This window comes from Sapajus apella, unplaced genomic scaffold (assembly GCF_009761245.1).
Source record: "Sapajus apella isolate SASKATOON/1434 unplaced genomic scaffold, GSC_monkey_1.0 scaffold89, whole genome shotgun sequence".
Taxonomy (NCBI): Eukaryota; Metazoa; Chordata; class Mammalia; order Primates; family Cebidae; genus Sapajus; species Sapajus apella.
Genome location: NW_022437029.1, coordinates 8988074 through 9012311, shown reverse-complemented (window position 1 = coordinate 9012311; position 24238 = coordinate 8988074). Strand labels below are relative to the sequence as shown.

Below are 24238 nucleotides of genomic sequence, written 5' to 3'. Positions count from 1 at the left end.
GCTCCTGGGAGCAGGCAGAGGTCCCGGCGTGAGCAGACCCCTGCCACTGCGCCCCGGCCTCGTCCGAGACTCGCGCCCGAGAGCCCACGCCCGAGGCGACGCTCCCGATAACCACGGTGCTCCAAGGACCCGGAGGGCACGAAGGAAGAGCCCTGGCGAACAAAGGGGACGGGCGGGGAGCGCCGCAGCCCGGGGCGGGGGCTCGGCGACCGCGAGGCCTGGGGGCGCCCGTCCCCCCCGCCCCGCGCCCGGTGCCAGCGAGCCGAGGCGTGCGTCTCCTTATATGGTCAAATGACTCGGCGGGGGTTCTCGAGGGCGGGAGCCGCGCTGGGCTGCACTCGGCCGGCAGCGGAGCTGCAGTCACCAGCCGCCCGCCCGCCCGGTCCGGAGTCCCCGGCCCGCTGCGGCGCCGTGAGTACCTCCAATCCCCGGCGCCCCGAGGGAGGGCGAGGGGCTTAGCCATCGGGGCTCGGAAGAGGGGGCCGAATCCCGGTGCGAGACCGGGCAAGAGGGGAGCAGAGCCTGAGTAGGGGAGACTGGGGAGAGGAGAGCAGAGCTGGGGTGGGGGGGACCACGGGGAGAGGGGAGCCCAACCGTGTGCGGAGAAGCCGGGAGAAAGGAGCGGAGCTGTGAGGTACACCCAGGAGAGGGGCGCCGATCCCTGGGGGTGGGGGTGGAAAGACCTTGGGGAGAGGGGAGCCGAGCAGTGGGAGGGGGGTAGACTCTGGGGGCGCTGGAGCTCAGAGAGCCCACCGACCCATCCCCAGAGGGAGGACTGGAGTCCACGTCCTTACCAGGTGGGGCACCGCCATGCGGGCAGGGGCCGGGCGAGCCCAGGCAAAGGCTGGCCGCGGGAGGCGACGCTGTCCTCCTGCTCCCAGGCCCGACTCCGGAGCGGGTTGTCCTGGCATGGTGGTCTGCGCGGGGGTGTCCGGGCTGTTTTTCTTTAGTAGGAGTAAATGGAGTTTGCAGTGTGACCTGGCTCCTTGACTCGGGTAGACGTTTAGTAACTGAACCATTTGGTTTTTTAAAAATGCCTTATTTTAAACGAAAAAGATTAAGTTTTTGTAAGTCACACTCATGTGATATCTTAGCCTACCAGAAATTGAGGGAAGAAAATATTGAGTGTTTTTCTGATTTTAAATCAATCAGTCATATTTACTTTTATATCCCCAGTTGGGTTTTCAGTGGAACTAGGCTAACCCGGTTAGCTGAAATGTGTAGCTGGCCTCCATGCAGTAGTGAACTTAGCGCTGAACTTAAGGCCTGCCCTCCCTTCTACATGTTTTAGAAGGTAATAAATCACCATGTGGGCTTAGAATCAGGAAAACTGTCTTTAAAACACAACTCCAAATACATCTCACGTATTTGGTGCTGACTTTACTAGTAGAGTGTCTTATAATAATAAAGAAAAGAGGTTTTGCACTATCCTGAAGATGTTTTAGACAAAACAAAAAACATTTGCAACAAGTCTTAGAAGTACAGGAATTCCTATCAATTAAAGTCTATCAATTAAACTTTAACAAACCCAAACTCAAAGAACATTTTATTGTGCTTTTATTTACATTTTTTCAAGTGTTACTGGATTTAGATCACCCCCCAATTTAGAAGACCATCAATGAATGCATAGAATTGTGTTTCCATGGTGTTTATTAGCCTGCCATAGTTTAAAATGCGTTTACACCGTCACACGTCAATGAAGGCTAATGATGGGCATACTACAGCCCAGGAACTGTTCTGGGCACATAGGTTCCTCCTCATTTTAGTTTACCGTCTCACAAACAGCCACAGGGAGATGCGGTAGGCTAGAGGGTGCTGGGGACTGCATCCAGGAGGCCTGAATTCACATCTGGGTTCCTCAGCCTGTGCAGTGTGGGCCAAGTCACTTAATATTGTGGTGTCTCCGTTTCCTCCACTGGGAAATGGGGACAATGCTGTTGTCTTTTTGGCAGCGTTGTTTAAAAGCCTGCACATCATAGACAGTGTATACATATTTGATAGCCTCAGTTTTACAGGTAAAGACACTGAAAACAAAGATCAAAGCAACTTTAACCCAGGGTTTCTCAGCCTGTAAATGGTAGCCCTTAGATCTGACCCCAGGCAGCTTAACTCAACAACCTGAGTTCTAACCACTAAACACACCAAGGGAAGAACATTTGAACATTTCTTTTTTTAAAAAACATTTGAATATTTCTATGAGGCCTTATGCTGCATACTTTGACCCAAGATTACTTGTTAAGCCACTTCCAGTACTGAAAGCTATTTAAATTGCAGTCCAAAACGCCCAATAGAATATTGCAAAAAAAAAAAAAAAAAAAAAAAAAAAGATCAGACTGGCTATTAGGAGGAGTTTACTCCTGTCCTGTGCTGAGGGCCAAGTACTCAGTCTCTGTGACTCAGGCTGCCTCCTTCGTCAGCGTAGGGCCTGAGCTGGTAAGCTGTTCTCTGACTCAGATGCCGTGAGGTACGAAGTTCCTTGCGCTTGGGTGAATGGAACCGTGAGATGTTGGGTTCTTCTGTGTAGTTTCATCATGAGAATTTTATCAAAGCCACATTTATTAAGTGTTCATCTCAGGTTGCATTATACTGAGGTCACTTCCTCAAGATGACCATCTGAAGCAAAATGCATGTGCTCTCACTAGTGGCTGAGAACTGAGTCTACCTGGAGACTAGGCTGGCATTTTGACTTTGGGGTGAGTCAAGTGAATTTCCTCTGTCATCCTGAATTGTGGATTTCAGTTTTAGCTCCTGTGATGGTTACTTTCATGTGTCAGCTTGACTGGCCATGTGGTGCCCAAACATTTAGTCATGTGTTCAGGGTGTGTCTGGGAGGGTGTTTTGGATGAGACGGACATCTGAGTGGGTAGACTGAGTAAAGCAGGTTGCTCTCCATAATGTGAGTGGGCCTTGTCGAAACAGTTGAAGGCCTGAATAGAGCAGGAAGACTGAGGAAGAGGGAACTCCTCCAGCTGGACTGCTTGAGCTGGGACATTTGTCCTTTCTGTCTTTGGACTCAGACTGAAACATTGACTCTTCTTGGGTCTATAGAGTCTGCTGTTTTCAGACTGCAGCGTGCACCATCGGCTCTCCTGGGTCTCCAGCCTGCTGACTGCAGGCCTTGGAACTTTTTTACCTTTGTAATTGCATGAGCTATATCATTGCAGTAAATCAACGTATTTTTCTTATTGATTCTATTTCTCTAGAAAACCCTACTACTATAGCTCTCTTGTAACATCTACTTAAAAATTCTCCCCACCAGCTGTCATTCTCCCTTTTTTAAAGATTTGATCACTACTTTGCTCCTGGGAGTCTTGGCTTTCCCCTTGCGGTTAAACATGCTCCCTGCATGGGGACGTCACAAGGGGTCTGGAGTAGCATCTGGTCTCCCAGGTCCAACCCAGTGCTCATGGGTGGTGTCACACCTGGTGTGAACTCAGACTTCACACTCGTACGCAGCCTTCATGACCCACGCCTTTTCTGCCCCGATTCTGTCTGCAGCCTCAAGATCCTCCAGGCATACGGTCCTGAGTGAGGTGAGGGACATCTGTGGCAGAAGCAGTGGCCTTCTTTTCATGGGTAAACAGAATTAATGTCAGAATGTCCTTGTAGTATGTGAAAATGGAGCTTGTCAGTCATCAAGGAAGTCATCAACAACACCTGTCTGTTTGGGTTAATACAACTTTTGGAACCAGTAAGAAGCCAGCAGTTAATGAATGAAGCAGAAGGAAGTGTGCGAGCCTCTTGGGACAGAGTCCTCTTGCAGTGCACCAGAGAAACCCCACAGAGCGGCGGGACTACAGTGAGAAGGAGGCGGCCAGTCATTTATGGAAGTTGCTGGACACCAAGGGAAAGGCCAGCATAGGGGTGGGGGGTCATAGGCACCTCAGATATCCAAAAGAGTCAACAGAAAGCGGCACTTGGGAGGAGAGAGAAGAACCCTGCCATGAGCGAGAGTGGGTGTTTTCGTTTTGTAGGTGTAGAAGTGTTCAGAACTCACTCAGGGAAGGCATGGTGGAGCGATAGCACGCAGGGTGCGGTCTCCCTCTGTCCCCACACTGGTGTGATTGATGGGCGTGAGGCCACCCGCCATTCTAGCCTGTGCATCTGCGGTTGTCCTGCATTGCTGCAATTGACGTGTTTTGGGATTAAACAACACGATGGTATCTTAAAGGTGATTTAAATTATTTGGAACTAAGGCCGGGCATAGTGGCTCACGCCGGTAATCCCAGCACTTTGGGAGGGCAAGGCGGGCAGATCACAAGGTCAAGAGATCAAGACCATTCTGGCCAACATGGTGAAACCCCGTCTCTACTAAAAATACAAAAATTAGCTAAATGTGGTGGTGTGTGCCTGGAGTTCCACCTACTTGGGAGGCTGAGGCAGGAGAATCACTTGAACCCAGGAGGTGGAGGTTGCAGTGAGCTGAGATCGCACCACTGCACTCCAGCCTGGTGACAGAGCGAGACTCCATCTAAAAAAAAAAAAAATTATTTGGAGCTAAAACTAGACTGGAACTCCTTCATAGACTGTTTTATCTCGCTTCCTGGTGCCTCACAGAGCACATGGGAAACAGTGGTTACTCAACACGTTCTTGTCTGCTGTTCTTGTTCTTCAAAAGGCTGAAGGGCATCAAAACACGTGTAACTCTCTTGTAGTCATGGACTTCGGGTCAGAAACTTGATATTTATTGTTTTCCCATTTCTTTTTTTTATTCAATATTCAAAGAATAATTCAGAAGACAGCAGTTTACCTTATTCAAGCATTGCCTCACACAGAACTTCCAGAGATGAAGATTTTTATTTATTTATTTTTATTTTTAGTTGGAAGTTACCAGTTTATGTAAACTACAGTACACCTCTGACACCTGCCTGTACATGCGTGTAGTAAAGGCTCATTAAATTAATCCGTAAATATATTATACAGTAGGAAGCATAGTCAGTTTTACATCTTACAAACTAAGATTGTTTAAAACCCAACAATTTAAAATAGATTTCCAGTGGATGCTAGATACACCTTTTTCTTTCTTTCTGTCTTTCTCTTTCTCTCTTTCTCTCTCTCTCCTTCTTTCCTTCCTCCCTTCATTCCTTCCTTCCTTCCTTCTTTCGACACGGTGCACTGTGTTGCTCAGGCTGGAGTGTAGTGGCTATTCACAGGTGCCATCATAACTCACTATAGCCTCAAACTCCTAGGCTCAAGCAGTTCTCCTGCCTCAGCCTCCCAGGTAGCTAGGACTGCAGGCACACACCACCATTTCCAACTGATACAAATTTTTTTTTCTTTTGTATAGACTGGGTCTTACACGATGGCCCAGGCTGGAGCATAGTGGCAGCCCTGCAGCTCACTGCAGCCTTGAACTCTTGGGCTCAAGTGATTCTCCCACTTGAGGAAGTTCAAGCCTTGATCCATTATTCTAGTTTATAAAACAGCAACTTTCCTTGACCTGATGGCCCTCTCCATTTCATCAGAATTTCTATTTAAAACAGACCATTTAGCTACATGAATGAAGAGAGTTGGGAGTGAGGGAAAACAAAATGGTGCAGGGTGTTCTCGGAGCACATTTTCAGGTGTGAGAGTCCCGTGCCTTTGGGTGGAGGATCCTTGATTTAGGCACTGCATGTCTGTAGAACATCAGGGCCTTCTGCTGACACCTGGAGCCTGTGTTGGGGATCTGTATGTTCTTCCCCAAAGTGGGCATGACTCCCAGCTGGCTTTTTGCTTTTTGACCTGGCCAGGCCTCATCCTGGACTGTGCAGCTGTGTGTTCATATGAGATTGGAGTCCAAACACAGTAAGCAGAGTTCTATCCACCGTGAAAGCAGCAGCTTATCTGGAAGGAGGGATGAGGGCAGCGATGGAAGCTCGTGATGTCATATGCTAAAGCACAGTACATGTTGGGTTTGCTATGCAGAGTGGATTGTTCACATAATATGTTCCTCATTTTTCATACTTAATTTTTGCCTGTATGTTTGTACTCTGACATGTTTGTATTTTTGCCTGTATGTTTGTACTCTGACATGTTCGTATTCATCCACCCATCCATTTATTTGTTCACCCATTCCACAAGTATTCTCAAAGACCCTGGTCCTGTGTGTGTTCCCTGCTGGCGGGGTCTCAGCAACAGGTAGTGGGCACGCTTCCCAATGCTTTCAGTTGGTAGAGGATAGGGCGATTGCATGAAAACGTTGCACTTTTCCAGTACATTTTTTAAAAGAGCCCACATAGTTTTCCTGATTGGAAAGCACTGATTGATTATTGATAAGCAATCGAATGTCCCACGCAGACCCCTGGTGGCATCTAAAGATCCAGGGAATGACTTTATACCAAAGCTGCTTCTGCACGTGTTGAAGGACATTCACAGATTTCTCCTTAGCAAATGAGTCTCCTACAGCAGGGTTGATAGGGAGAAGCACTTTGGATTCTAAGGGGGAGAAGAACATGGGCCCATTGGGGTCAGATCAAAGTAAGTAGTCGATAAAGGGCTCATTGAAAAGGATGCTTGAAGGAGACTTCTTTTGCAAAACTGACCTCTTCAGGCTTTGCCGGTAGGGATCAGTCAGGCTCCTGGAACTCCAAGGCCTGAGCTAGCAAGCCAAGGGAGGCTGACAGCCCTTCCTTTGATTGAAATCTTTCTGGTGTAAAAAAAAACCAAAAAACATTAGTCGAACATGGTGGCTCAAGCCTGTAATCCCAGCTACTTGGTAGGCTGAGACAGGAGAATCGCTTGAACCCGGGAAGTGGAGGTTGAAGTAAGCTGAGATAGGGCCACTGCACTCCAGCCTGGGTGACAGAGTGACATTCCGTCTCAAAAAAAGTGAGCCTCCTGGCGCGCAGGGACTTTGCCTCCCTTCTGCCTCATTTCACGTACCCGCCTCCTTCCTTGCATTGTCCTGCCACCACCCCTGTCCTCTTCCCTTTACTCTTTCTGTTTTCCTTTGTGTTCCTCCAGCTTTGACATCTTACCCGCCCATACATTGTTTTACAGTTTTTGAGTCTGAAGGTTTAAAAATGAATCACATTGATAAGCTTGTGAACTTTTAAGGTTAGTGTGAATTGTTAGCAGTAGCTGTGCATTGTTGCTCCCTGGCCCTCTGAGCCTGTATTCTTACATCTTCCTTTTCTTTTTTTTTTTTTGTTAAAGACATGGTGTCTGTTGCCCAGGTTGGAGAGCAGTGGTGCTATCACAGCTCACTGCAGCCTCAACCTCCTGGACTCAAGGTATCCTCCCACCCCAGCCTCCTGAGTTTCGGGGACTACAGGTGCATGCCACCTGCCACCACACCTGGCAAAATTTTTGTGCTTTTTGTAGAGTTGGGGTTTCTCCATGTTGCCCAGGCTGGTCTTGAACTCCTGGGCTCAAATGATATGCCTACTTCAGTCTCCCACAGTACTGAGACTACAGGCAAGAGCCCCTGCACCCAACCTATTCTAATATCTGGTCAAAGCTGGGATGGTGAGAGACTCAGAGATCAAAGCCTTCTCTGGGCCATTCCCAGACCTTCGAGCTGCACCTAGCACCTGTCTCACTGATTTAGTTCCCTTGGCCTGGAGTCAAGGCTGTACCCTAAGATCCAGCTCTTTCAAATACCCTAGGTATTCAGGACCAAAGCGGAAACGACATCAGGGAAGGATTTTGCTTGGTGAGGAATAAGAACTCCAGGAAACCGTGATTTGGAATTTGATTCAATGAAATAAGGAGGAGTTGCCCCTTACGTTTGGGTAACTCCCTGCAAGCTGTTGCCTGATGCTTTCAGCATTCCTGTGTACCAGCTAAGGGGCAGGAATTATTGATAACCTGTCAGGAGGGATGTGGAGTTCAGAGAGAGCAAATGGATTGTACACAATTAGGTTAACAAGTTTTTATAGAACCAAGATGTCCTACTTTTATTTGAAGAAATGATTCAGAAATGGACTCTGATACCCTGATACATTGTTTAGGAGTCACTGCTCCCAGTTTTGCAGAGTAAAGGCAGGCTTCCATGCAGTAAACTTTCACTGGGCTCTCTGTCTCCTGGCTGCCCGCAAGGCACATCCAAGTCCATGAACAAGGCACCCAGGCCCTCATTGCCTTGGCTGTTGACTGGGTCTTCCATCTTCCTGGGCTCTCTGCCTACCCTACTCTGTCATTTCTCTGGATTTGCCTACCCTACCCCTTGACCTAACCTGCCATATCACCTGGCTGACCTTTTCCCAGCACAGGTAGTGTCTTCTCTGGAACACCCGCCTACTCTCTCAGGGGCTCCTCCTCTGTGTGCCCATCATACCTGTGCACCTCCAGCACGCCTTGGGTATGGGGCTTGGCAATCTGTTTGGTCTATATGTCTTTTCCTTACTAGATAACAAGTTCCTTGAGGGGATGGGCCTGCATCTTATTCATCTTTGCATCTTCAGCACTTTTCATGACATTAGATACATAGTTCCAGCTCAACCAATGGTTAGTCAATGAATGAATGAGCAATCAGGTATTCATGGGACTTGAAAAATGCAAGTGGCTTGTGCCTGTAATCCCAGCACTTTGAGAGGCCAAGGTGGGCAGATCACTTAAGGACAGGAGTTAGAGACCAGCCTGGCCAACATGGTGAAACTCCATCTCTACTAAAAAAAAATTTCAAAAATTAGCTGGGCGTGGTGGTGCCTGCCTGTAATCCTAGCTACCCTGGAGGCTAGGAGAATCACTGAAATCCGGGAGGCGGAGGCTGCAGTGAGCTGAGATCATGCCATTGCACTCCAGCCTGGGCGACAGAGCAAGACTCCATCTCAAAAAAAAAAAGAGCAAGTTATAAGAGATTTCTAATGTAGGACAATAGGCATACTTTTAAACACATTGTAATAGAAGGGAAATTCTGAGCTTGCTTATTATCTTACGGACTGTTATTCTGATGCTTGGAGTTTGTGCTGTATGTAGCTGTGTTGAATTCCTTCAGGGGCCTGCTTTGAAACGGTGGGTCCTGCTGTGCTCCTAGGTAGCAGCGGGTGCTCATTTTATGCTGCCCTATTGGTTTGAGTAGAAATGCTCTCTGTTCATTGTAGAACTCTAATGAGTTATTAGAAGTTAAGCAACACGGTAGAAGAGGGATCCACCACTCAGAAATAGTTCTATAGAATTGGGAGCTGAACCGGAGGGCCAAGTGCCTCCTCCCAGGTGGACCCACTGAGCAGATAGCAGCTGCTACTGTTCCCGCTGGGAGCTGGTGTCACATTCATCACATCACTGATGATGACATTCATCATGATGACATTCATAATTTCAATTGTACTTTGAGGAAATGTGGAACCCTACTTATTTTCAGAGTTTACTCCTTTAATTTTTTTTTTCTGTCTTGGTCCTGTAGAATCAGAGGAGGTAGAAAACACACAGCAGGTATACGAGTATCATGATCATGATTCTTACCTCAGAGGAAAACATGTACCCCTTTCACCAGCTGCCAACAGAAACGGAGCTCTGCCGAGATTGACAGAGGATGTAGACCATCTCCATTCCCCAGCTGGGCTGGTGCTTGTCCTGACCCACACAGACGGCCTTTTGAGTTAGATTGGGAGTTCATTTTCTCTAAGTCAGATGGCTATTTGAGAAAGCTCATTGGACCCTCTTTTTCATAAATATGCCTGGGCTTCAGTTTTTCCATCCATAGAATGAGGAAGGTTGTCATAGATAATCTGGGGATTTGTTTCCAGCTTTTACAATTCCACAATTCATAGTTCTCTGTCCTTTCATGGTTCTTATTTCAAATTCCCAAATTATTATTCTTACGTTTGCGGGTGCAGAATGAGCAATGAGCCTCTTGTCCCACAGCTAAACGGCACCCTTTATTGAAAAGATACATATGTTGGAAAAACAGCTCTCAATCGCGATGAAATAAATGACAGCCACTTTCAAGGCCAATAACTGAACAATTACAGGAAAGCATTGAATCTTACGCCAGCGCGGCTGCTGCAATCAGAGATGGCCTCGGTACAAAGAATATTTATATGTTGGGTTTCAGAATAAGTGCTCAAGAGCCTCATCTTGTGATGTTATCACAAGAATGTCCAGACAATGTTTTCTTTAACTCCAGGAAGAGTGATTTAGAAGGTCGGATCTTGCCATGTGTGTCCAGCTGCGTATTCATTGCCCTTGGAAGAGAATTATTCTGTATACACAGAAATGTCCGAGAATGGTTACTTGAAAGATTATCCTTTCTTTGCTTATGGTTGTCAGTACCATGTATACTCAATAGTACAAAAATAATAAACACTATCAAATTTACTATAACCATAAACCAGGCAACAATATTTTATTTGCATCAGAAGGTCTGATTCTGGGATTTCACTCTCCTATCGTTTGAAAACTGCAAATTGAATCAAGTTTTCTTAGAGTCTGTGAAACCTTGCTCAGAGTTGCATAGCCAACCAGTGTACCTATTTCCTTTTTTAGAGACAGAGTCTCGTTCTGTTGCGCAGACTGGAGTGTGTTGGTGCAATCTCAGCTCACTACAACCTCCACCTCCTTGGTTCAAGCGATTTTCCTGCCTCACCCTCCCAAGTAGCTGGGACTACAGGCGTGTGCCACCATGCCTGGCTCATTTATTTTTCTTTTGTATTTTTAGTACAGATGCGGTTTCACCATGTTGGCCAGGCTGGTCTCGTACTCCTGACCTGAGGTGATCCACCCTTCATGGCCGTCCAAAGTGCTGAGATTACAGGCATGAATGACCATGCCCGGCCCAGTGTGCCTATTTAACAACAGAGAAAACTTTCCACTTTTAGCCAATGGAATATTGCCATTTATTCCTGAAGAAAATTGTCTGTGTTTTTAATGCCCTGCGGATGTTTCTCCACTGCAGCTATTCCTGTGGTAGGCTTTTTCTCTCCAGGATCGTTCTAACACAATTTTATAGGAATGGTCATAGAGGAGGGGCCCGTCCCTTGCTGCTTATTCATGCCATGTATTCATCCTAGAAAAATGGATTGTGCTGGGCGTGGAGATGCATTTTTTTAAACTTTTATTTTAGGTTCAGGGTACCTGGGCAGGTTTGTTATACAGGTAAACCCGTGTCACACGGTTTGTTATACGTATTATTTCATCACCCAGGTATTAAGCCTAGCACCCAATTGTTATCTTTTTTGCCCCTCTCTCTCCTCCCATCCTCCCTCCCTGCTCAAGTAGACCCCAGTGTCTGTTCCCCTCTTTGTGTCCATGTATTCTCATCATTTAGCCCCCATTTCCAAGTGAGAACATGCAGTATTTGGTTTTCTGTTCCCGCATTAGTTTGCTAAAGATAATGGCCTCCAGCTCCATCCATGTTCCCACAAAAGACATGCTCTCATTCTTTTCTGTGACTGCATAGTATTCCATGGTGTATATGTAACACATTTTCTTTATCCAGTCTGTCATTGATGGGCATTTAGGTTGATTCCATGTCTTCCGTATTGTGAACATTCATGTACATGTGTCTTCGTGGCAGAACGATTTGTATTTCTATAAATGGGATTGCCAGGTCAAATGGTAGCTCTGCTTTTAGCTCTTTGAGGAATCACCATACTGCTTTCCACAATGGTTGAACTGATTTACACTCGCACCCACAGTGTATAAGTGTTCCCTTTTCTCTGCAACCTCGCAGAGAAAAGTGTCTTGTTCTTATTGGAAGAGCTCTTTCCTGTTGCCCAGAGAGCCGTTAACTGCAGCCACTGCGTTTCTAACTGTTTGATATCGTTGCTCTGGGAAGTGAGCATTTCCCTTTATCCTGCTTTCAGGGTAGCTGGGCAGCTGCAGGGTAATCTTTCCCACAGGGAGCAATGATTCATCCTCAGGGACTTTGGCAGTTTTTCTTGTGCAAGGTCAGATTGCACTTCCCAATGCAATACCGAGGCCAAGGTAAGAGTGCCCTCATAGGATCTAATCTCAGGTTTCCCAAGTCAGATCTCCCTCCCTTTTGCCACTGTGGTTTCTTCTATTCAAATCATGAATCATAAAGAGGAGCTCATGGAAAATCTTTTTATAGCAATGGACATATTATTTCTATGCCTGCCTTTCTATTTTGGGGGCAGGGAGAAGGGGAAGATGCAAGGCCGGGTCACAGCTAGGCAGAATGGGGGTTCTAGCTCCAGCTCTTACCTGTATTTAAAACTGAGATAGCTTTTTCTGACACAGTCAAAAATAATTTGTGCTTTTCAAGAAATGGAATGTGGTTGGGTGCAGTGGCTCATGCCTGTAATCCCAGTACTTTTGGAGGCCGAGGCAGGCAGGCAGATCACCTGAGGTCAGGAGTTTGAGACCAGTCTGGCCAACATGGTGAAACCCCATCTCTACTAAAAATACAAAAATTATCTGGGCGTGGTGGTGTGCGCCTGTAATCTCAACTACTCAGGAGGCTGAGGCAGGAGAATGGCTTGAACCCAGGAGGCGAAGGCTGCAGTGAGCTGACATTGCGCCACTGCACTCCGGCCCGGGCAAAAGAATGAGACTCCATCTCCAAAAAAAAAAAAAGAAGTGGAATGCATTCAAACACAAAATTACCCCAGCTAATTAAAAAAAAACGGGGGTATTGTCACTGAAAATTATGACCTTGTAAAGGGTGAGTTTTAATTATTCACCCGGAGGAATTAGTCACGTTTCAGCTAAAATGACAGACGGCAGGACGGTTAATGCCTTTGCGTGCACCCGCTTCAGAGAGTGCTCAACAGGAACTGGATTTTCTCTTCTTTTTGGTAGGTTGCTGAAAAGCCAAGTGTCAGAATGACCGAGCGCTTTGACTGCCACCATTGCAAAGAATCTCTCTTTGGCAAGAAGTACATCCTGCGGGAGGACAATCCCTACTGCGTGGCATGCTTCGAGACCCAATACGCCAACACCTGCGAGGAGTGTGGGAAGCCCATCGGTTGCGACTGCAAGGTACCTGCTTCAGGCCTCTGGGGTCCCCGGTGCTCCCCCAAGAAACCCGGGCTTCTCTGTGGTTTGTGCTGAAGCTCTGATCCACCACTGAAGTCTGTCTGTTGAGCCCCCTCCTATGGGTGTGGACCCTGCACGTATGCTTTTGGAGCTTCTTCCCTCTACCTGATGTGATCTGTGTCCACAAGCACTGAGTAAGGGCCTTGCCAGGACTTCTGTGCTTAGTGTCTTAAGGACACTTTCTGTATTCTAGTTATTAGTGCCCATATCTAACCACCCACCTGCCCCAGTACTGGACCTTTCTTAAGGGCGGTGCTCTCTTTCTCTTGTCGGTTTGCCCCACAGTGAGTAACGCGGAGCAGGTGCTGTGCTCAGTCAATATTTGATGAATGAATGTGTACAGTAGAGAATGAGAGTTGGTTCCTAGATAAATGGGCACGTAAAAGCACAAAGTCCTTGGAAGATTGTGGGCTCTTTTCCTTTAATGAGAGAAGGACAGAATTGGTATTGTTTCCTTCCAGTGGGGAACGTGTTCACCACACGGAACAGCGGGATGGCACAGCGTGGTTCAGCAGAGGCCACCGGTCACTTGTGCCGACTGCCCCACGGTTAAGGATGGTGAACCCTGGCCTGCACTTCTCAGCAGACCCTTCTTTCATCCTGGACCGCTGAAGGACACACTGGGAGCCCATCCATAGCTCTGAGCTCTCTGATCCCTTCACCTGCAAAGAGTTGCTAAAACAGGCCAGAGAAACCTCTCATGTGGCTGTCATCATGAATGCCACGGAACTGGGTACAAAATGAGGTCCTTTGGGATTCCCAACTGAATGGGCACCACGTCAGTTCATGGCGTTTTCCTGTCTCTTTTCCGCTCTCGTTGCCTTGTGCTCTGTGGGGATTTTTGCCGCTCTCCTCTCTGGTTGTTAATATCAGCATATTGCTGCTGACTGATTGACTTAGGCCATGCCTGCCGTTGGATCATTCTAGCACATCCAACATGTGTTCCTTCTCTTTCTCTCTCTGACCACATCATTCTTAAGAAAGACAGGAATCAGAAGTCTGCACTATCACTTTCTGTTCCTAGGGATTTAGTGACAGTTGAGGGATGGTTTCCCTCTTGTGGCAAAAGAGACCTCTGCCCTGAGCAGAGACAAAAGTTGTATAGCACCAGCCCCTGAAACTGTGCAGCAGTCCTGTGTCTTTAGGCGTCAGGGCAGATGCTGTGCCGAATGTAAAAGAAATGAAACTCAGCAGTGGTATTGTGCCAAACCTTTGAAATACCATAAGCAAAAATAGCTGATCTGGCTATTCTAAAAGTTGCGTGTCCTCCTCTGTCCCTTCTGCGTGTCCCACTGTACCTGGTGACCTTTCACAGTCCCTTTTCATATATTTAACAGGCCAAGCAGGAGAGCTAAGCCACTAGCCTGCCCAGTTCCAGCCCGGGCTCTGTGTCTCATTTGCTGTGTGGCCTTGGGTCAGCTACTTGAATCTTCTGTGCACAGTTCCACACCTACAAAATGGGGAGCACCAGGCCAGGCGCATAGGCTCAACGCCTGTAATCCCAGCGCTTTGGGAGGCCAAAGTGGGCGGATCACTTGAGGCCAGGAGTGCAAGACTAGCCTGGCCGACATGGCGCAACCCTGTCTCTACCGAAAATACAAAAATTAGCTGGGTGTGGTGGTGCATATCTGTAATCCCAACTACTTGGGAGGCTGAGGCCTGAGAACCACTTGAACCTGGGAAGCAGAGGTTGCAATGAGCAGAGATCATGCCACTGCACTCCAGCCTGAGAGACAGAGTGAGACTCTGTCTCAAGAAAAAAAAAATGGGGGAGAACCAGGGATCTGCTTCGTAAGATGGTTCGAATATGTAGATACAAGCCCTCGCATACTAGCAGCTGACAGGGTGAGCTCCAGACTGCCGCCTTTCTGCTGACTGCTTCCTTATTCTTTTTGTGACACGTCCCTTCCACACACTTCCAGAAGCTTCACCCTCTCTCTTTGTTGCTTCGCATTTTGGAAACATCAATAAAAATATCCAGTTTGAGGAAGAACTAGATAGCCAGAGAAAAATACAATTATTTCATAAAAGCTTTACCTGGAAAAGAAAGAAATACTTAGGTAGGTGAGAGGTTCAGATATCATCCGGCAAAAAGTAACTCTTTCAGTGACAGAGTTTGGATATTTGGGGCTAATCATCCCTGACCAGTGGCTGAAATGAAAACAAAACAAAAATCATTTGCCATTTCTCCAGTGATTTAGTGGAAAAAACCCTTAAAAACCAGTCATCCTTCCACGCGTGTTTTATGAGCAAATAAACAAGAGTCTCCCAAGCGGAGCCAAAATAATCAAGGCTGCTGTCATGCCAGGAGGGAATCATACTGAACTTTTCAACCCAGATTCATGTTTAGAGATACGTGGGATTACACCATGTGATGTTCTACATTTTGGATCAAAAAGAGACATTGATTTGAAGCAAGACCTTGGCATTCAGGGCTTTTGATGCTTTAGGCGTGATTTTCTTCACCTTCAAAAATAATCAGGTAGTTGGGTTTGTAGTGGAAGCAATGACAGGAAAACTTCCTGTTTTTTCTGGAAGTAAAGCCTACAATCCTAGCAGGTGGAGAGATACCTGATAGAGGAACTGTGCTTTTAGGTCTGGTGGCCAGTCTTTTCTCTTAAAATAGCACAGCCACCATGGGCCTCAGCTGCTTCTCTCTAAAGGACATGTTCATGTGTGTAAATTTTAAATGCTGGTATGCCTGTGAGAGTTAGGCTAATTTTGAGAGTCCTGAGCGACTTAAAGGAGACAGACAAGACGTCAGAGCCTGTTCTATAGGTTGAACGTCCTCTCTATGTTGCCACTGAATCGTAATCTTTATTTCTGTGAAGTCACTCTGGGAAAATGCTGTGATCTCAAAGGGTAACAATTACTGATTTGTATGGCCAGTGTAACTAACAGTGGAGAGCAGGCAATACTAATACAATTTTATCTGATATTACACTCTTCCTGAACGTTTTCCTGGACACCTGTTAATATCAACAAAATATTTTTGTAGACTGATTACAGATTTTTAGGGGGATCTATCTACATTCTAGCCTCCAAAAATTCAACAAACTAAAGAAAAAATAAGGGTGGGCATGGTGGCTTACGCCTGTAATTCTAGCACTTTGGGAAGCCGAGGTGGTGGATCTCTTGAGGTTGAGGTGGGTGGATCACTTGAGGCCAGGGAGTTGGAGACCAGCCTGCATCTTATTCATCTTAGTATCTTCAGCATTTTTCATGACATTAGACACACAGTTCCAGCTCAACCAATGTTTTTTCAATGAATGAATGAGCAATCAGATATTTATGGGATTTAAAAAATGCAAGTGGCTCATGCCTGTAATCCCAGCACTTTGGGAGGCCAAGGCGGGTGGATCATCTGAGGTCAGGAGTTTGAGACCAGCCTGGCCAACATGGTGAAACCCTGTCTCTACTAAAAATACAAAAATTAGCTGGGCGTGGTAGTGTGTGCCTATAGTCCCAGCTACGTGGGAGGCTGAGGCAGGAGAATCACTTGAACCTGGGAAGCAGAGGTTGCAGTGAGCTGAGATCACACCACTGCATTCCAGCCTAGGTGACAGAGCAAGACTCCATCTTAAAAAAGAAAAAATAGGCTAACCAGTAACTCTAGAGATGGTTATTAATACTGTGCATTTAACAAATTGGTGATTTTCAGCCCTGGGCAACACACCTAACTCAGATTTTGAATGTTCATGGCTCTGCCAGCAATCCCATGAAATTGGACAGGCTGCCACACCTACCCTTGTGCTTAGACGATGCTACGAAGAGAAAAAAATAATGAACAAAAACGAAAGATCTGCAGATCAAAAACTAGCATTCAGGGTTTCATTTCCAGTGGTAGTCATTGGAATCACTGTGTATCACATGATGACTTGTTCTGGGCATATTGTAAATGCCTAAACTGCATGATCTAAATTCCTCCTAACACCCTTTAGGTAGGAACTTTTTTCATTCCATTTTATGGTGAAGCTGCTGAGGCCTAGAGAAGACGAGGATCTTGCCCAGGGTTAACGGAATTAGGAAGTAGCTGAGATACAATTTGAGCCCAGAACCAGTGGGTCCTTGCCCAGCATGCAATGCTGCCTGCCACCTGCAGCCTCGGGCAGGGCCCTGTCTATGCAACTCTCGGGCCAGGTGTGGTCAGTACTTAAGAGTAAGAGGTGGTGACCACCTGGCTCTATCAAGTGACTTTCAGTCAAAGGCCCCTACTCTTCTTCTGCGCCCCTTTCGATGGTGATGATTACATTGCAGAATTGAGGCTCAAGTCATTTCTCAAATTCTCTTTCCGGCTTTTGTAGTTAATTAAATAGGAAACATTGAAGCGATGATCAAGTTGGCACAAGTTTACCCATCATGCTGTAAAAGTGTCAGTTAATGTTTGGTAATAGACAGAAAAGTTCATTGGTATTTTGGCAGACAGCAACCTGTTGGGGCTCTGAAATAGGAGACAAAGGTTTCCACACATTCGGGTTAAATCTAGATGCCCCTGGTATATTTTGGAAGGTTTCTGACCAAAGTTAGTGAAAGGTGTAAGGTCAGGTCTGAAAAATCCCTCCTTCTGTCCTTGGTGTGACAGAGGCCTCTTCCGCTGGTCTTTCTGGACCTTTTTCTGGGAAGAGCGCCTACTCCAGTCACGTTCTCACAGTCCAGCCTGCCAACCTGGTGCTTTTTTATTTATTGGGGTGGTTTGTAAGTTCTCGATGAGCAAATTACCTTTTTAAATCTTCCATGCAGAATTTGTTCACAGAGTTTGTAACGTGCACTTAAAACATGTATTTATTCAGATTTCCTCTTACAAGACAAAAATCTGTTTCTGAAGGGAATTTAATCAAGCAGGGTCCTAGGATCTGGAGCAAAGCTGTCTGGATGAAGTCCATAAGAAGGACCTGTCAGCGCATGAAACCAAAAGTTCAGCCATAAGGCACAGTAGCAGAGTGCACAGTGCCCAGCAGTGACGCCGCATGCACCAAGGCCGGACCCCAGAGCCAAATCTGCCTGCCTGGCTTATTGCCTACCTTCAGTGAGCTGCACCAGGGAGCAAAGCCTGCCATCTATGTCTCCGTTTCCACATCTATAAACTGGGGCTCCTAGCTCAAGGGACTGTCAGGGGAACTGAGTGAGTTAACATCTAGGGAACGCCTGTGAAGGGCCAACACAGAGCTGTCATTTCTGCTGTTGTTCATTTTTCCACATCTTCATTTGTAAGGATTTGAAAGAATGTACAGTTGAAAGCCTGATGAGCTCAAAACACAGAATATCTTTTCATAATGCTGAGCAGGGATGACACAAGCATCCATTTCTGGAAGTGAAATTTTGTGGATTTGAAGAATGGTTGGTCCCAGCCCAGGTGGACTGGGGTGTGAAGGAGGGAGGGTGAGAGCCAGCTGCTTCAGTCTGGGTGACCTGCCACCCAGAGCCACCTTCCATGAGCTGAGGGGTCCAGGGCTCCCTCCAGGCCACTTGCCACTAAGTCTCAGCCAAAGTTTCAAAAAGGACACATTTGGAGCCAAGCAAAAAGCACAGTCCATGTTAGGAATGTTTCTGAAATGGAAAAATATCAAACCAGAAAGGAAGTGTGTGGGCCTAATCTTGCATGTTTATCAACATTTTACTGCAATGTATGACATTTCTGTGTGCACAAGATTAGCCTTGGCATTTTTTTCTGGGAAGTATAAAAGACTTTTTTTTTTTTTCCTTCTTTTTGTTTTCAATTTCTCTCTAGGGGAATTTAAAACCAGATATTTCCATCTTAAACTTCTTGAGCAAGTCTGTCAAGGTGTCCGTATTTCTTACCCTGTTGCCTCTCAGCATCTAACTGCTGTCTCTGTTACGCTCACTTTTGCTGTTCACAATGGAGTGCTAAGGAAATAGCAAAATTAAGCTAGACAAGACTAGCATGGTGCTAATAACTGAAACTAAAAATCAGTTTGGAGCTTTTCTGTTTGAAAAGGGTCACTTGAGCCGGGCATGATGGCTCACGCCTGTAATCCCAGCACTTTGGGAGGCTGAGGCAGAAGTGTCACTTGAGGCCAAGAGTTGGAGACCAGCCTGGGCAATATAGCAAGACCCCTGTCTCTAAACAGATAGATATAGATAGACAGAACAGATAGATAGGAGAAAAGAAAGGGTCACTTGGCACTAGGTCTTCACAGGTAAGTATTCAGAGTGTGGTAGAAAGCACAGGCTCAGGCACCTGGGTCTAATCAATGATCATCTCGCTTCTAGGCCTTTTGGTGGCATTTTCCAGTCCACCTCTAAGCTCCAGGGAATCGTGTGAGTAAAATCTTCCCTCCTGCTGAGAACTCAAAGGCTGCGATGTTGGCCAAGATCTCTAAAAAAATCAAAGTAAGCAGTATTGAGTTACCTTCCTCTTACCATTAAAGTCTTTCCTCACTTCCTCCTTATTGTGAACTTTCTTAAGAAGTGAGTCCAGGAGGAAGCAGTGACATGAATTTATTAACTTGACTCAGACTTCTAAAGAGAACACAAACGGGGAGCCCCATTCAGAGAGTGACAAGGAATCCCCATGACATAATGAGTTACCTATGAGTTTCCAAATAGGATTTGGAAAGAGGCTTACAACTAGGTAGCCAGCGTAGCACATGGCTTCTCTGCAGCCAGCATTGCCCTGGCTGAGGAAGCTTTGTAGAACAGATGAGATTTGAGCTAGGCCTTGCAGCCAAGTGGGATTTGGCCTTTTGGGGAGGAGGGAAAGGGCATTCCAAGGCTAGGGACAGAGTTTGGTCAAAGGCATGGAGATAAGGAATAGAGGACCAGAGCAGAGGGTCAGGTTGGAAAGCGAGTTGGGGTCAACTTGCAAAGGGGCTGACGTGCCAGGTGAAAAAACAGGAGCACGGTTTAGTTCTGTGGATCATTTCAGGGGGAAGGGCAGTGGGAATGTTGGAGAAAACAGCTTTTTGGTGTCATTACATTGAATTGGCTCATTTAGAAGAATAAAACCTTATTTCATAGAGTTATTGCATGGCTCCAAATAGGTACAAAGAATTAAGAAAAAGAATTTTAGATTTAAAAGGGCTGAGAAAATGAAAAACAGCATATGCAAAAGTAGAGCGGTGGAGTTACCAATGTGTCACTTTAAGATGGCAGCAATTCTAATCGATAGGACTGTCTTCATAAGGAAATGTAGGTTCAGCAAGTGACACATTGAGGCAACTCTTCTCATTATTAGCTGTGATCTAAATAATGGCTTATACTAACATCCACTGAGCAATTGCAATACACACCAGCAACTATTATACATGCTTGTCACAATATGCAGTGGGTATATTATTCCTGCTGTACAGGTCAGAAATCTGGTGAGAGAGGTTCAGTTACTTGCCCATGGTGATGTAGCTGGCATAGGGCGGAGCCAGGATTTAAGTTTAGTCAGTCTGGCATTTGGACCCTTCAGTTGAACCCCTAGGATGAAATAACTGAGCAATTTAATCACGTGCTCCTGGGATCCCAGAGGGGCACTTGGCCCACAGTGGTACAAGAGACGTGGACTGTGGGACCCCAGGCTCTCCCATCCTGCTCCATCCTACAGTCCCAGGAAGTCCATCGCCCTGTATTGCAGCAGGGAGGTGGGCCAGTTCTGTTCCTACCGAGGGCCCACCAACAACAGTGATGCAAGCTTGTTTATGGAATATTTTCAGTTATTGTCCACCGCAAAACTTAAGAATGTGAGCATAGGTTAATATTTATCTTCAGGAAAACAGTTTCCTGTAGAAGATTTTAGAACTAGGAACTGCTTCATGCATATTCACTCAGGAATGCGTGTGTGTGCAATTCACAGAGGTAGCTAAGAGAAACATTGTGCGGCTAAGTGCAGACGGCCCCAGGGAATGATGCCGAGATAACGCAGCCCTGGGCAGGAAAAAGCGCTTTGTGGAAGGCACTCTGTCTTCTATTTCTTACGACAAAACCTGGATCTCTGCATGCCCCAACCCAATTGGGATGGGGAGCACTTTCAGGTGTCCACTCTACACCAGCCTTGAAGGGAAAGGGCAGCTTCTGGCAGGAGCCAAGGCAAAGTGGTTCCCAGGGAATACAGCAGAGCAGGTTGTCCTGGGAGAACACAGCCTGCACCTTGTGAGGTGGGGTCCGAGAGAGCAGGTGGAAGGGACCAGCTGGGCCTGTGGAAGGCCTCCAAGCCTTGGCTGGATGCTTAGTCCAGCAACATGTGGACAGTATCCACATTTAGAGGGACAATTTCAAGTATCACATGTGTCTGTCAATGAATCAGTCTTAAACTGTAGCTATTGCATTTTTGTGACATAAATATTAACCGTAGGAAAATGGAATTCTGCAATGCCTTGGATCCGTGTGCATGTCTTAGCCAGCTTTCCCATGTCTGTGCAGGCACCCTTTCCTCTGTCTGGGGACTCAGTGATCAGAGCGCGGGCTGTGGTGAAATCTGGTGGCTTCGCTCTCATGTCGTTGACCTTGGACTTTTCTCCTTCAGTTTTTCTTGAAGGTCAGCCCCCAAAGGCACATTTCCTAGAAATTGTATCTCCTTTCCTTCCTTTGTCACTGATAACTTGCCACCCCACTGTGCGCAATGCCTGCTCTCTGGGCAGGGTACCTGACGTGTGGCAGTCACCATCTTCCCAGTGGGAGGCCAAGGATCTCCTCGCCTCTCCCCACGCCTGCTCCTTGGGTCTCTTGTCTGAGCTGGACGGTGACTCATGAGTCATGGAAAACATTCTGCAGTTTTTCCCCAAACAAGCAGTCCTCCATGAGGTGGCTCGCCTGCACAGGGGGACACAGATAAGTTCTGGAAAGGTGGAAACTGACCATTTTTTTTGAGACAGAGTTTCACTCTTGTCACCCACGCTGGAATGTAATGGCACAATCTTGGCTCACTGCAGCCTCCGCCCTCCCCTCCTCGGTTCAAGTGATTCTCCTGCCTCAGCCTCCTGAGTAGCTGGAGTTATAGGCGCGCACTACCACGCCCGGCTAATTTTTGTTTTTTTAGTAGAGACGGGGTTTCAGCATGTTGTCCAGGCTGGTCTCAAACCTATGACCTCAGGTGATCCACATGCCTTAGCCTCCCAAAGTGCTGAGATTACAGGAATGAGCCATCCTGCCTGGCCAAAACGTACTTTTTGATTCTTTTAATTCTGGAAAAATACACAGAACATCACAATTATCACCTTAACCACTGTTAAGTGTACTGTTGAGTAGTGAGTGCATTCAGATTGCTGTGTAACCAGTCCCCAGAGCTTTTGCTTGTTGCAAAACTGAAATATTGTCCCCATCAAACCCATTTATGCCTGGTATTCCATTACTGGAATGCTAAGCATGTGGGAGTTATGTATATTCTACTGCTCAAGGTCATTGCCAAGGTCTGATTGCAAAAATTCAAAAAACTGCATCCTCGGGCATGAATGGATTAAACACTCACTCCCATTCCCCTCTCATCCCAGCCCCTGGCAGCCACTCTTCTGCTTTCTGTCTTCATGAGTGTGACTTCCCTAAGTATCTCACATGTGTGAGGTCATGCAGTGTTTGTCCTTTTGTGACTGATTTGTCATTTCACAATGCATCTTGTCCTCAAGATTCATCGATGTTGTAGTGTGAGTCAGAATTCCTTTCCTTTTTAAGACTGAATAAAATTCCATTGTATGCATAGAACACGTTTTGTTTACCCCTTCACCTGTGGATGGATGCCTGGCTTGTTCCTACCTTTCAGCTGCGATGAATAATTCTTCAGTAAACGTGTCCAAATGTCTCTTTGAGACCTTATTTTCAATTCTTTTGGGTGTATATCTAAAAGTAGAATTGCTGAGTCAAGTCATATGGTAATTCTACTTTTAATATTTGAGAACTACCATACTGTTTTCCATAGAAAATTTATTCTTAACACATTTCTTCCATAGTCGGCATTCTAACAGTGATAACATGATTAACATCTCCATCTCTTCTTAAATTAGGCTGATTACTGTTTTAGGTGGATAGGGGTTCTAATGGTTTCTTCAATTTTATTCAAAGTCTAAACAAAGGCAATGCTGAGCCACATTTATTTAGGTACAAAGTACATTCTCAAAAGTTGTGAGAGTTGGGTCGTTTCTGGATTTTTTTTAATGGACACACACACATCTCCTCAAAGCTACCTGTTGTGAAAGCAAAGAGTCACACAGCCTCGACCAGGATTTTGTCTGGGCTGGTTCAGTGGAAATAGCTTTTGCATCAGGTGGACTTGAGCTCGAAGCCTGGCTTAGTTCTGTGCCAGGTCTGTGACTGGGCAAGTTACGGAACTTCTCTGACCTTTAGTAATAACATTTACCTTGCGGGGCTGTGCCATGCCTGGAGCTCACAGACGGGGTCATGATGGTCATCACTAGTGTTTCAGATGTCTTTTTGAAGCTGGGGCATGTGCATGGAAAGAATGGAGACCGTGCCTGCTCCCGAACGATGATGATGTCTCTATGGACTGTGGGCTTTGCTGTTTATCAGGAGTTTGCATGTGTAGACATCAACTCCAATCAAAGCAATTTGTACGCAATTTCATTTGTCAAAATAACCAATAAAGCACAGGTGATTTTCCCCTCAGATTTCTTAAAATACATTAAGCCAAAAATACAAACGACAGGTTAGCACTTTGCCCCCAACTCCCAGTCCATATCCAGTTTGGATTCTCAAGGATGGAGAGGGCCTGGGGATTTCAGCAAGCTCCCCCTGAGTTCCCCTGAGAGGCAGTGCCTACCTCACGGGACCCATGATACCCAGAGGTGTTGGGCTTAGACAAGAACTAATTCCACAGAAACAACGGCATTCAATATGGCTTTACAGAGTCTCCCTCTGTCACCCAGGCTGTGCAGCCTCTACCTCCCAGGTTCAAGTGATTCTTCCACCTCAACTTCCCAAGTAGCTGGGACTACAGGCACATACCAACACGCCTGGTTAATTTTTGTATTTTTAGTAGGGATAGACCATGTTGGCCAGGCTGGTCTCAAACTCCTGACCTCAGGTGATCCACCCGCCTTGGCCTCCCAAAGAGCTGGGACTACAGGCGTGAGCCACCATGCCCGGCCTCATCTTCATTCTTTATCATCTTGCATTAGCAATTATCCTATTTCCAGATGTTCTAGGAAGCAAACTTCCAACAGGGATAGTGCGAGAGGGTGCCCCTCACAGAGGCCACAGTCATAACTGTCTTCATAGTGGCTGAGAGTTCACATTTTTTACATTCCTTGAACTAAAACAAAATGCGCAAAGAGAACACCAAATCAAATAACTTTAGTTTGGTTCAGGGAAAAACACACACACACACACACACACACACACACACACACACACACACACA

The 24238-nt window shown here is 46.4% G+C and overlaps 1 protein-coding gene across 1 annotated transcript in view; it reads left to right on the top strand.

Annotated features, from left to right (window-relative positions):
* Positions 1-274: 274 nt before the first annotated feature.
* The window catches only part of FHL2 (four and a half LIM domains 2), a 43482-nt gene continuing 19518 nt past the window's right edge, over positions 275-24238 (top strand). Inside the window, exons 1-2 of the mRNA XM_032255589.1 lie at positions 275-411; positions 12688-12867. Coding sequence (XP_032111480.1) covers positions 292-411; positions 12688-12867 — 300 coding nt within the window. The 5' untranslated portion in view covers positions 275-291. The remainder of the gene's footprint in view (positions 412-12687; positions 12868-24238) is intronic.